This window comes from Pyrgilauda ruficollis, unplaced genomic scaffold (genome assembly GCF_017590135.1).
Source record: "Pyrgilauda ruficollis isolate IOZ18807 unplaced genomic scaffold, ASM1759013v1 scaffold37, whole genome shotgun sequence".
Lineage (NCBI taxonomy): Eukaryota > Metazoa > Chordata > Aves > Passeriformes > Passeridae > Pyrgilauda > Pyrgilauda ruficollis.
This window is the reverse complement of record NW_024525156.1, coordinates 6,615,322-6,627,881: the sequence shown is the minus strand read 5'-3', so window position 1 is coordinate 6,627,881 and position 12,560 is coordinate 6,615,322. Positions and strand designations below refer to the sequence as shown.

The 12,560-nt window shown below is 37.4% G+C and overlaps 1 protein-coding gene across 1 annotated transcript in view; it reads left to right on the top strand.

Annotated features, from left to right (window-relative positions):
- The window catches only part of CTNND2 (catenin delta 2), a 522,107-nt gene that overhangs the window by 203,863 nt on the left and 305,684 nt on the right, over positions 1–12,560 (top strand). The window contains exons 3-4 of the mRNA XM_041475907.1: positions 9,210–9,244; positions 9,736–9,852. Of these exons, the coding sequence (XP_041331841.1) occupies positions 9,210–9,244; positions 9,736–9,852 (152 nt within the window). The remainder of the gene's footprint in view (positions 1–9,209; positions 9,245–9,735; positions 9,853–12,560) is intronic.

Here is a 12,560-nt window from a genome sequence, read left to right as displayed (position 1 = left end):
AGAAATGCAGAGAAAAGGAAAGAATTGTTTACAACGAAAGAGGTGAAGGTGAGGAGCCCTGTGAAGGGAGGTTTTGTGGAAGCAGCTGAGTGAAGCTAATGTGAAGAGGCTGTAAGGGAGAAGAATTGGGAAGGGCTGTGATGTGTGATTTCACACAGTGACAGGCTCTGTGTGTGTGTATTGGGAATTTCCTGCATGGAATACACTTTTTTCAAGGTAGAGGCTGTCTGGCTTCTGTCTGTTTTATTTCCCTAAGGAAGTGCTGAAGTTAAAATGAATCATCCCTTCAAAACATTGAGAAAATCCCTTTCTATTATTTATCAAGGACAACACAGAGCACATATTGTAGCTGAAATAGTCGTATAAAGTGTGATCATACTTTACATAATTTACCTAAAACAATGGTCAGCATGATGTTCTCGGCTTGAGCTTCATGTTAAGGATTAACTCTTTTGCAGAAGGGGTATCCTTGTGCAATTTGTTGGTATTGAGAAGAAGAGCTTCATGTTACTAGTGCTTTGTCTTTTTAACCTGCTCTAGCAGTTAGCTGTCCCTAGGAAAAAAATATTGCAATATCTTCATTTACAGAAGTGGGTTTCCTTAAAGGAATTTCGTTTACATTACAACATATTTATTTGGAAATGAATGTTATGGTACCAAGGACCAGACCCAAAAATACACTGAAAAAATGTGTTGTAATCCTTATTTTTAGGTGACTGTCTCCACGCATCCATGGTTTGAGTTACCACCCAAGCCACAGTGCTCATACAATGCATAGGGAACTATATGCCTCAGAAAAGAATTGATCTCATATTCACTGAATGTTTCTTACCCAGCATCAAAGACAGGTTGTTTAAGGCACCTATGAAGAAGAAATTCACCCTCACTCCTTGATCTTTAGTACCTTTTTCTTCTCCACTGGGAAAACACCTTTCCTCAGTGCTACTGTCTGCACACTTTCCCTGAAGGCATCTTTCAAAACTTGGTGTGAAGAAAATGTAGCTGTGGTGGTGTCTTTTATATTGGAGTTTCTTAACCAAAATAGTGTATTGTTTTCTATTCAGAATAGAGGTTTCAATAGGAAAGACAGAGAATAGCCCAATGGTTACATTGAGCTTAAACACTGCTTTGATTTCTCACAAAATATTATAACTGGTTCCATCAAATTGTGCACGAGTGCTTTAATAGCTAAACTTTTGGAATAAGAGGGAGGAGGGAATGAAGAAACTAGACCTCACTTTATCTTTTAGGGCATGGTACTGTTTTCTTTAAAGCATGGCAACCTCTATCCTACTTTTTGTGCAATGTTGTCAATAAGGCATGCTTGAAGAACACAGATGTATGGGCACTGATAGGCTGTGTGATTTAGGCACCAGACTGTTCTGTTGCCTTAGGGCAGAGATGATTCTATCTCTCCACTATTGATTTCTCGAATTTGCCATTTCTGATTCTATTTTAGATGCTTGTTGGGTTTGGATCAGATCCAAACACCACCACTGGGAGTGAAGGAATATCACAGTACACTGCTGTCTAAACTGCTCTGCTGTGTAGAAGCGGCAAAATTTAAAATTTAAGATGGCTGACCAGTGAGCTCATTGCTCACTGAGGAGGTGAAGGAGGGAAGAGCTGAGCTATTCTCCCTGGGATCTAGGTACAGAGCACACCTGGGAACAGTTCAGAGCTATGTCAGGGGATGTTCAGACTGGGTATGAAGAAGCATTTCTTTACCAAGAGGGTGGGCAAACACTGGAGCAGGCTCCTAGAGACATGATTGAGGCCCCAAACCTGTCAGTGTTTAAGAAGCTTTTGGACAATTACCTTAATAACCTGCTGTATAACCTTCAGTCAGCCCTGGAGTGGTTAGGAATTTAGACTCAATGGTCATTGGAGGTCCCTTGCAATTGAAATATTCTAATTCTATTCTCTTCTAAATGTGTGCCTGTGTAGCTATGTTCAGTTTGGGAAATGAGCTCTTTTCTCAAATAAAAATAGGTTTGGAGCAAACCAGAAGAACTAACAGTATTAGCAGAAATCGAGCCTTGAGCTAATTCCTTCTTATTGTGAACCATTATCCTTTTTCTTAATTAATTAATAATGGGAAATTACAAAATTAAGTCATTTGGTTTGATTTTGGCTTCTCTAAATAAGAACAGAAGAGTGTCTGTATTGATTCAAACCTGGGGTCTATCTAGCCCAGTATTCTGTCTGGAATGTGTAAGGGCATGAAAGGGACATCAGGGGAAGAGTGAGAACAGGGCAATCACATGGTATTTGTTTCCCTAATGTTGTTATTGTGTCCAAGTTTAAAGTTAAATAAATACACAAAGTGCCTATTGCCCTCTAAATTATTTTCCTTAGAACAGCAGAACTTCGAAGGCTTCCACTCTGAAGGAATTCTCTGTGTTCACTGTCATGCCAGTTCTGTCTGCAGAACTGAAACTAAAGGAAACTGGCTGGTTGCAAGTGAAGTAGCAAGTGTTCTCTCCCTAGGTGACCAAGTTCATTCAAAACTGAAGTAAATGGGTTTTGGGGGTTTGGTCTGTGTGAAATTAATTCAGTAACAAAATAAAATTTACCACAGTTGATGCTCTTGGAGACCACTTCGGGAGTGATGGTCAAAAACTACAGGAAAACAGACTGTGTTATGCTTTGTCCATTAGATAACAGCCTCTGGCACCTGCTTTACAAGCCCTTTAGCAGCGCACTGTGTGGAATGCAAGGCTGCTGCTGCCTTTCCATGCATGCTGTGTACTTGAACAGTGTTCTTAGTGGTGTAGCACCTGAACTTAAAATCACTTCTAAATAAGAAACAGAACAGTTTTATTAAGCACAATCAGCATAGGGAAATTGAATATAAATAGGACTGGAGCATTTTAAAACTTGTTTTTTTAAAAGGAAAATAATGTCAGCAAATTTCTGCCAGTATTAAATGTAGAGGAAAGCATTGATTTTTGAGACCTGTTTGGAAATTTGGCTGCAAATAATTCCCTCTGTCATTGAAAAGAAGTACAAAACTTTCACAGCACAGCCACAAAGTTCTGCTATTGATTTCATAAAACCTAGGGAATAACAATCATTTTTCTATGAAAAAAAAAAAAAATGGACAGTTTTCTTTCCCTGCAGGAACTTGAAGCTAGGCTGTTCTAATAAAGGTGGGAATTAACCACCTGAATGGTTTCCTGGCATCTACGGCTAAGAACCTTGTCATCATTTTAAAGTCAGTTTGAAATTTCCAAGGTACAAAACATCAGCCATCAGTTAAATATGTGTGGGTTTGTGGGGGTATTGTTTAGTTATTTTGGTTTGTTGGACTGGTTTTTTACGTTTTCCAGGATCATTGTAGGGAATTGGATGAGGTTTGTTGGAACATCAGAAAAAGGACTTCTTGATAGGGTTGCCAAGTTGATACCACAGCTGATTAATAGAGTGCTATTCAATATTTGAGAGAGCCTACAGTGTCATATTTATAGAGGTGAAGGGAGTGCCTAACAATGTCATAGATTTTGATGTTATTTTAAATTGGTCTCAAACCCCAAGAGTTGCTCTTGAGGATTGTTTTTTACTATGGAAATTTATTGAAGGGTTGGTACTTTTTTTCAGGATTATCTGATGTAAAATTTATTCTTAGGTTGTTTGTTTTTTTCCCCCACCAGATAATTGATACTAAAAGTTGTTTACTATTTTGCAGATAACCTGAAATGTACTGCTGATTTAAAATCTGCTTCTCCTTTGCTTTAGATGGAATATTAGTTTTTCAGCCTCCTTGCTTTTTGTGAAATGCTTCTGGATCTTTTTTTTTCCACCTTCCACAACAACAAAAACAATTTAAAAATCAGTAGACAGTATCTGCCCATAATTATATGCAGCAATGTTTGTGTAGCTCCATTGTAGAAATAATTTAAAAGATCATGTGCTGATACAACTCCTTGTAAAATACTTTCATAGCTTTTCTACAGTAGTGTTATATACAATTTCACTAATTGTTTTAGATATAATTTCATTAATTGTTTTAGAAAACAAGAAAAATATTTTGGTGTAGCAGATAGCTATAGCACTTTTTCAAAAAATGAGTGACAACTGTAAACTGAATGACTTCACACAAAGGAGAGGCACACAAACATTTCTTGGATAATTAGAGGAATACAAAAGTGTGAATTTGTCCTGGCAGCCTGTATGCAGGCTCAGTGATAAAGCAAGGAGTGTGCCAGAAACAGTGAATGAAAGAAAACCTACCTCCCTTCCCAACAAGAAGTGAGTTTCTTTGCTGTGGTGCTCTTCTGGGGAGCAGCAAGGCAATGAATAACCATAACTGCTTTGGCCTGCTGTGCATGTGCACTGATGTATTTTGGTGCATGTGATAGGAACAATGAATTTCTGCAGGCAATAGTAAATACTATTGATGGGGAAGTGTGTGCAGGGCAGTGGAGCTCCTTCTTGCACTGAATGGTTCTGAACCTCTCGAGGCATTCCTCTGAAGTGGGCCTGGTCTCACATCAGGCCATGTAATGTCTAAAACTAAACCCAAGTGATGCTGCAAGTACTGCTGTGGCCATGTAGTGTGCAAAACATGTCTTGGCCTGGGGTTTGGTGTCACTTACCTTTGCCTGCCATTGTCCCTGCTGCCAGTGCCACAGGCAGACATCCACCTTCCAGGAGTTCAGCTGAGTCCAAGGTGCCCTTGCTGCTTCCCGGCACTTTCTTTGGAAATGAATCTTTGGGTGTTTGTACAGGCCCTAATAGCAACAATAGTCTGAAGATGTATCAGGTAGCTTTCCTTCTGTCAAAATACTCAATAGCATTCCCCACCTCTAGGTTACCTCCCTTGAGGAGTTTGGTTGCTTTTATAGAAATATGGCTGGTGAATGTTGTCCAGGAAAGCATTATTTTGGTGTCATATGGAGCATTCACTGCTACACCACCAAAACGCCTTTTGACTCCTGTAAAGTGCTGAGAGAGGCATTTGATGGTCTTCTGTAACTCACCTTGCTACGCAGGTGCTGGCTGATCTAATCATGGTGGATTTCTATCAAGTCCATCATGAAGGGGCACCCACTTCTTGTTTAACTTGATTTGAGGCATAGGAAAAAATTAAGACTCCCTGAGGCCTGGTTTGTTGCTTGTTTATGGACAAACTGTAGGTCAGTCTGGGATTTTTCTATTTGTGTCTGAAAAGGGATAAACTTGATGTACAGAACTGCTGGTAATAGTCAGACATCCTCAGCTGGCTGTAGAAAATCTGCGTTTTTGCAGTGCTCCATGCTGCTGCTGTTCCCTCGCTGTGCAGAGGCAGTAGAGCTCCCCAGGTGATGCTCCCCAAAACGAGCTCCCTGCAGCATGCTGTGCTCATTTGCCTTTCACCCTCCCCATATGCAAGGGCACACACAGAGGGTTCTCACTGCTTTTGTGCTTTTATGACGTTCATGCAGAAATGGGAATGTTGGAGTTCAGCTGGAATCAAGATGACTGTTCTGTGGATATTTCCTTCCCTCATTCTTGCCTAGGGAAGTAAACCATTTTTTACTGGAGTACCTCCTTTCCTAGGTAGTTATTAAAGCTAAAGTTTTAAGCACAATATAGTGCATCCTTACAGAAGATAGGTTCATTAACTTAAACATTAACATCAAGAACTAAACATATAACAATATTCTTCTTTTGTTTAGTCAAGTGTTATGCTCAATTTTTTGGGTTTTAGCATTATCTTCTCATTCTTAAGTTATTCAGCTTCCTTGCGATTTTCCTTCAATACATGGAGTTTTCCAAAGGCAATATAAGCATAGAAGAATCAAGTTTTGCATAGTTGAATAGTGATGGAGAATTCTTTCAATAAGTCAGGTAGAATTAAGTAGAACAGTAGTCTTATTTGTACCTAGAACATTTGAAGTATAAACAGGATGCAATGACTACCAAAAATAAAAGAAGAATAAATAAATTACAATTATTCTTCTGAGTTTGGGTTAAGGGACTTTGTAATTCTAACTGCTTGAGTTCTCAGGTCAGTCATTTTTTATGCTAGAATTTTCTAAGGCTATACTAATGTAGTTCTGGTTAAAATCCCTTCCTCAAACTCTTAAGGTGGGCTCAGGGTACCATAGCTCAGAACAGCTTGATAAAGAATTTTATTGCTCATCTTCCTCAGTCAAAGTTACTAACGTTTGCAAACTTACATAATAAGGCAAAGGAACATCCAGAAAAGTGGTTGCTAATGCATTTTTTTCTTCATAAAAAATATGAAGCAAAAATACGTTTTGCTGAACATGCTGAAAAAAATTATTAGGACAATACTTCTGTTAATTATTGGTTTTTTGTCTTTTCATGTATTTGATGTAACTGTGCAGACAATTGTACCGATCTCTTGTGCAGCTGGGAAACACCTGAAAGGAAAGGCTAGAAAAGGGTGCCCTTTTATACACTCAAGCAGATTTGGCAGAGTCATGTGACAGCCTAAAGGCTTCCTGCACAAACAAGTCAGGTTGCTTCAGTCAGGAACCTTTTTCAGGCCAAAAGCAGGGGAAGTTCTGTTAAAAAAAAAAGGAAAAAGGAAAAATAAACAGTATTTAGATTAAAACTATGGCAAATTCTAATAAAGTTTTTGAGTGAAACCCTTTAAATGTTTGTTTGCAACAAACTGGCATTGGATTGCAACCAAGAAATAGCAGCTTCAATATCCAACTATACTGGATTGTTAAAAAGCTAAAGAACATGAATTTAACTAAGGAAAACAGCACTCTTTCTATACCAGAATATAATGATATCTTTGTAGGAACAAATACAACTTTAATAGAGAATCATAGAATCTTTTATATTGGAAAAGACCTCTGTGACCATCGAGTCCAAGCATTGACCCAGCACTGCCAAGTCCACCGCTAAACCATGTCCCCAGGTGTCACATCTGCACATGTTTTAAAATACCTCCAGGGATGGGGACTCACCACTGACCTGCTCAGCCTGGTTCATTTTCCACATGTTGAATAAGAAGGTAGCATTAGGATAAAAATTCTGATGGTGGATCTGGAATCATTACTCTAAAAGCTACATTATTTATTGAAAGACCATTACAGTACTGGTGAGGAGAAGCGTGACTAAAATTGGAAAAGACAAAATGTAGCGAAAATTCATTGTGATCCTGAGATTAATATGGATACTGTACAGTGTCTCTGTGGAAGTCAGACAAATTATATTGGGGATTACTATGAATCAACCACAAGAGATTAATTTAACATAATGACCTTTGTTACATTTTGTACAAGTTTGCTACTTAAAAAGGACTAAGCTGGAATTCCTGGAAGTGGTAATTCACTCTTTATGCACGACCTGATTTTCTTTTCTAATTTATTTGGATGAGATGGCATAGGCTTTTACATCATTGTGTTCTTGCCAGCAACATCTAGTAATTCATTCTGCCAGCAAGAATGCCCCCTGAGATATTACCTTTTTTTTTCTGGCTGGTGAGGTGATATCTATCACAAAGAAATCTGGATACTGGAAGAGGGACTCTGGAGTGGAAAGTAGTACATTACTTATTATGGATTGTGCTAATTACAGAAAGGAAGATTGCTCTCAAGTCCCAGTGTGTCAAATGAAGCTGCAGTTATTTAGTACATCTGAAAATCAGACAAAAGGAATGTAAAATTGGAAAAAGTGTTATTTCAAAAAGAGTCACTGTCTCTAGTCACCACTAGGACTTCATTTCAAAGGTAATTTAAAGTAATTTTGTACAGTTCAGCACTTTGCAGTTATTATTGTTTGTCTGAGGACTCTGGCAACACTTATCTTCAATATTGTTAATTTCAGTGGACTTGAATGCAAGAATTTTAGTTCACTATCTCATCAAAGGCCTGGCTTCTTAATCTATAACATCTCACTACTGTGAGTCAATATAAACCACAGACCGTAGATATTAGGAAATTTATGATGATGTATAGATTTGAACTTGCCATGTTAACATTTATGATGCCAGGTAGAAATTAAAAGTCCTTTAGAACTATTTTTATGTAAATTAGACAATATTTTTTTTAACACTATCAAATCTGGTAAATAATTTACATAATTTCTTTACTGTAAAAATAGACCTCCACAAGGAAGCATTTAATTTAATGTACATTACTATTGTTCAGAGCATAGATAGTAGGAGATATACTGACATATTAATAAATGATCCAGCATCTGCTGGGAAAAGGGAAAACAGTTAGAGATTTAAATCCTTTTATTCATTCAAAAGAGCATTTAGTCTCAAAATGAGAAAACAAATGAAAAAATAAATATAATTGTTGGAAAAGTTAAAATATTTTCAGTCTTTGTTGTTTTGGTTTCTTTTTTAACTTATGGATGCAACAGATGTTGTTGTTCTCCCTAATAAGTATCTTACAAAAATGTACAGAAAAATCTTTCAGTCATGGGTGTAATAATCAGTTCACTGTTATCAAACGAATGGGTAGTACTGAGTAACTTCAATCCTTTTTGTATTCTTGTCATATGAGAAAGACCTATATTGAGGCATAAACAGAACATGCCTTGGAGGAAAGTGTAGTCATTGCTTAATTGAATATACAATTTATTTTATCATTCATTTGAATGTATCTTTCATTTTATTGGAAAAAAAAAAACCAACCTACCTAACCCATCCTCTGGTGTGCATGCTCATTATTTTAAAATTAAGACCTTCTGTTGCTTAAGTGCTTGTACATAGAAGCACAAACACATCTAAATTTACTCTCCTGTATAGGCCAATTGAATTAACTTGGCTGCACATTTGAATAATATAAAAATGCACATAATGATCAGCAGAACCAGGAATCATACTCATAATTTCTTTCAGAAATCACATGTAACTATTCACTTGAGAAAGCAGTTTATAATTTTCTTGATAAACACGGAGAATCAGACAAATGGAAGAATCCAAAAAGCTGAAGAATGCTAATGTTTTTCTGAAATAGTGTGGTTTGTATATCAAAATCAAGAGGCCAATTTCTATATGCATGATTCAAATTACTTGATATAGAAATAAAGATGCTTCCCTCCAGCTGAGTGCATGCTGTACAAGTCATTAATTAAAAATATATACAAAATTATGTATTCTAAATACATTTTTTATTCTTAAGTGTGTTCTTCTCTTAAATCAGTTCCTTCAGCATAGATTTATATCTGTATATTCATGGCACACTACAAAACAATTTAATTAAAAATAATCACTTTTTTCTTTCTCTTTCCAGTTCAACAGAAGAGCAGTTTCACTGGCAAACACAAGGTAATGTACCTATCTACAAATATGTATTACTTACATTTTCTCCCAGAAAGATCATTTTTACCTAAAGAAGAGGGAGGGGGAAAGCACATTGATGTATGTGGAGGTTTTTGTTGGGGTTTTTGTGTGTTTTTTCTCATTGCTAGTGTGTAAAAACTGTACTTAAAAAGTGTCAGGATCTGGCAAAAGTTTTTAGGATTGACAAAAAGTACACTGAAACTAAGTAGAGTTTTGAGAAGAGGCATTGCTAAATGTGTCTCTGGCTTTTTTTTCTACTGGACCTAAATATTCTCATTTTGCTTTTATTAATCCAAGGCCCTACTATCAAAGGATGGCACAATTTTCAGTATGGCCAGCGTCCTGGGAGTGTCTGGCCTGCATTCCTTCATCAGCTGTGAATGCTTAGTCACATATAACTGATTAGCTTTTGTCTTGTATATGGCTTTACCTTTTTGACCTTCTTCTATGTTTTTATGTTGTTAATTTCATTACAGATGGTCAGAAGGATATAGAAGATGAACTCACCACTGGTCTGGAGCTGGTGGACTCCTGTATTAGATCGCTGCAGGAATCAGGGATACTTGATCCACAGGACTATTCAGCCAGTGAAAGTAAGTTGCTAGAAATATGTTTTCTAGAACCCCAATATTTCTTGCTTTAAATCTGAATTAATGTATTTAAGTACTGCTAGTTGTTTGGGGGAAAAACAAGCACATTAAATATATTTTAAGGAAAATATTTTCTAATTGCAATGTTGCTGTACTATACTATAAGGTCATGTTTCAAAACTTCAGCATCACCACCATAAAAACAACATGAAAACAGCAATTTTTCACTATCCAAATGTAATAAAATGAAACATACTGGGTGGCTGTGAGGAAGTCTGATGTCTGATGGTAATGACTTGGCCAGGTAGCTGGTAACTCCTTACAAGTAAAATTTTCTAGTGGATACACAGACAGAAATAAGTGAACTTAAAGATGATGCACGGAACGGCAGCCATAGCAAGAAAGGTGAAGCCTTTTCTCCAAGGTTGCCTCACTGGTCACTTACCAGCCATTCTGTTTGCAGAACTGTGCAGTGAGTGGATGGACTGTTGGCTAAAACCAGCCACTGGGGAAGTGAATCAAGGCTACACAACAGCAAAAGTGATCAAGGGACATGCCACTCAATGTGTTTGTAGAGCAGATGTCTACCAACAGTTGTGCTCATGAGTCACACCGAGACTGTTTTCCAGCATGTTAACTGGTCTGTTATCAGATGTAGCAATAGATGATGAAAAAGCAGGTTAATTCCCTAGCTTCCTTTCTTTTTTCTCAGGCTCCTGTCTCATATTCTGTCCCCATCTGCCACAATATAAACCCACATTCACTTCCCTGCCTCTGCAGCTCCTGACACTGGCTTTGCTTTTTTTCAATATTCCTCTACATCTCCTTCCCTCTTGGTCAGTTGATCCCTGCTACCCAGTACCTTCTGACTGAGTCACATCTTTGGAGGTGGCTGCCCAAATTCAGCTTTCTTGATATCAAAAGGGAAAAATCTCCCCTTCCCCTGAAAAGGTTGATGAACTTTCACAGCCACCTTCTTCAATGCATCTCTAGCAATGACAAGTCATCACCTGCAATATGGTCATCAGGTGACAAAAGGAAGACATTGCACATTGGGTGCAGAATTTTAATTTGCCAGAACACTTTTCATTATTTTAAAACAAGGTTTGCTGTCAAATTCAAGCTGACAATCCTGGGACAGTAGAAAATTTTTCATTTTTCATGTGCACAGGATTTCTGGGCCAACAGTGTCACTAACACTTTTGTTATGATTTTGCTTAATCTGAACACAGTCTGTATGATTGACATCTATTAAAATGTTGCTTGATCTGAACAAAATGGGAAAAACATGATGAAAGAATGTAAGTCCTTGTTTTTTCTTCATTTGGGATGAAGAGAAACAAAACAGACTAGCATGATAAGGATTGCCTTCAAAATGATTCTATGATAGAAAAATGAAATGGGTAGATGGCAATAGAGGAGACTGAGAGTAGAGTGGGGCCAACTTTTATGGAGAACTGCCAAAAACTGCCTTAAGAGATGGAAACTAAGAAAAAAATATTGGAGAAAGATAGTACATGGAATGAGGAAAACTAATACTAAAGACATTTCTGGGGAGCATCACAATAAGCTAAAACACAAATAGGAATGCAGGTAGATAGAAAGAAGAATAAAGAACATGAGCAAATGGAAAACGGTGATGGAGAAGAGGAACAATGGAGATGGATTTGTAGGGGATCATCAGGAGAGGAACTGACATTTGTTGAAGCAGGAGGTCCATACAGAATGTTGAAAGCTGAGTTTGCTTGGCTGGATAATGTTTGTGGGAGCAAGAGCTAGGTGCAAAGAAAGGGAACAACAGGGTGATGAGAATGACAGCCAAGAAAAGGAAAAGTGGTATCATTATGGACAGGACAGTTACTGTCCCTAAGAAACATAGGTTTGGAGAGAACAGGCAGTTGCGTGTGCTCACAAGGAAGCAGGCTTCCCCACAGGGCTGCAAGCTTGATTTTCTGCATTGTCAGGAAATATTTATAAAGCCTTTTGTCACCGTGCCCTTATTCCTCTGCTCAGGGCTCAGCTTGTAATAAAACTAGATTGCTATTTGCCATTTATGGGTTTAATTAAGAATCAGATCTATATGCCAAAGCTAACAGTTGCAGCTCTGCTAATCACTCATAAATATAATTAGGATGTCATGTACTGGATTTTTTTTTTTTCCAGTTTGGGAGTCTTTTTTGATTTTTGAGTAAAATGTTCTAAACACATCAGACAGGTAAAATGTTACTGTGTTTTAAAAGTCAAAAGTACAAAAGTCAAGATTGTCTGTACAGCATAATTTGAATTTTTTATGAATGCATTCGAAAACAATTATTATCATGCCCTATTTTTTACATTTTCTGTCCATGCCTCATTTGCCCTAAGCTGAAGCTCAAATTGCAACAGCACACTAGAGGGGAGAGTACTTCTGACTTCTGTAAGCAACAAGTAGAACACACATACATTAAATGAAAACAAAAGTCTCATATTTACTTAAAATTTTATTGTGTCCCTCCTTTGTGTCCTAAACCTTTCCTGTTACAGTTGTAAAATCATTCAAAGTATTTTCTGCTGATACATAGTTTTATACATACATAGGTGTTCCCAGTTAGGTGTGCTGAGAACAAACGGTTGTAACAAAACACTGTGGGAGCACAGTCTTAAATATGTGAAGCATGATATAAAAAGGAAGTTTAAAGCCCACTCTGTAATACTCAAACACAGTAGTTGCA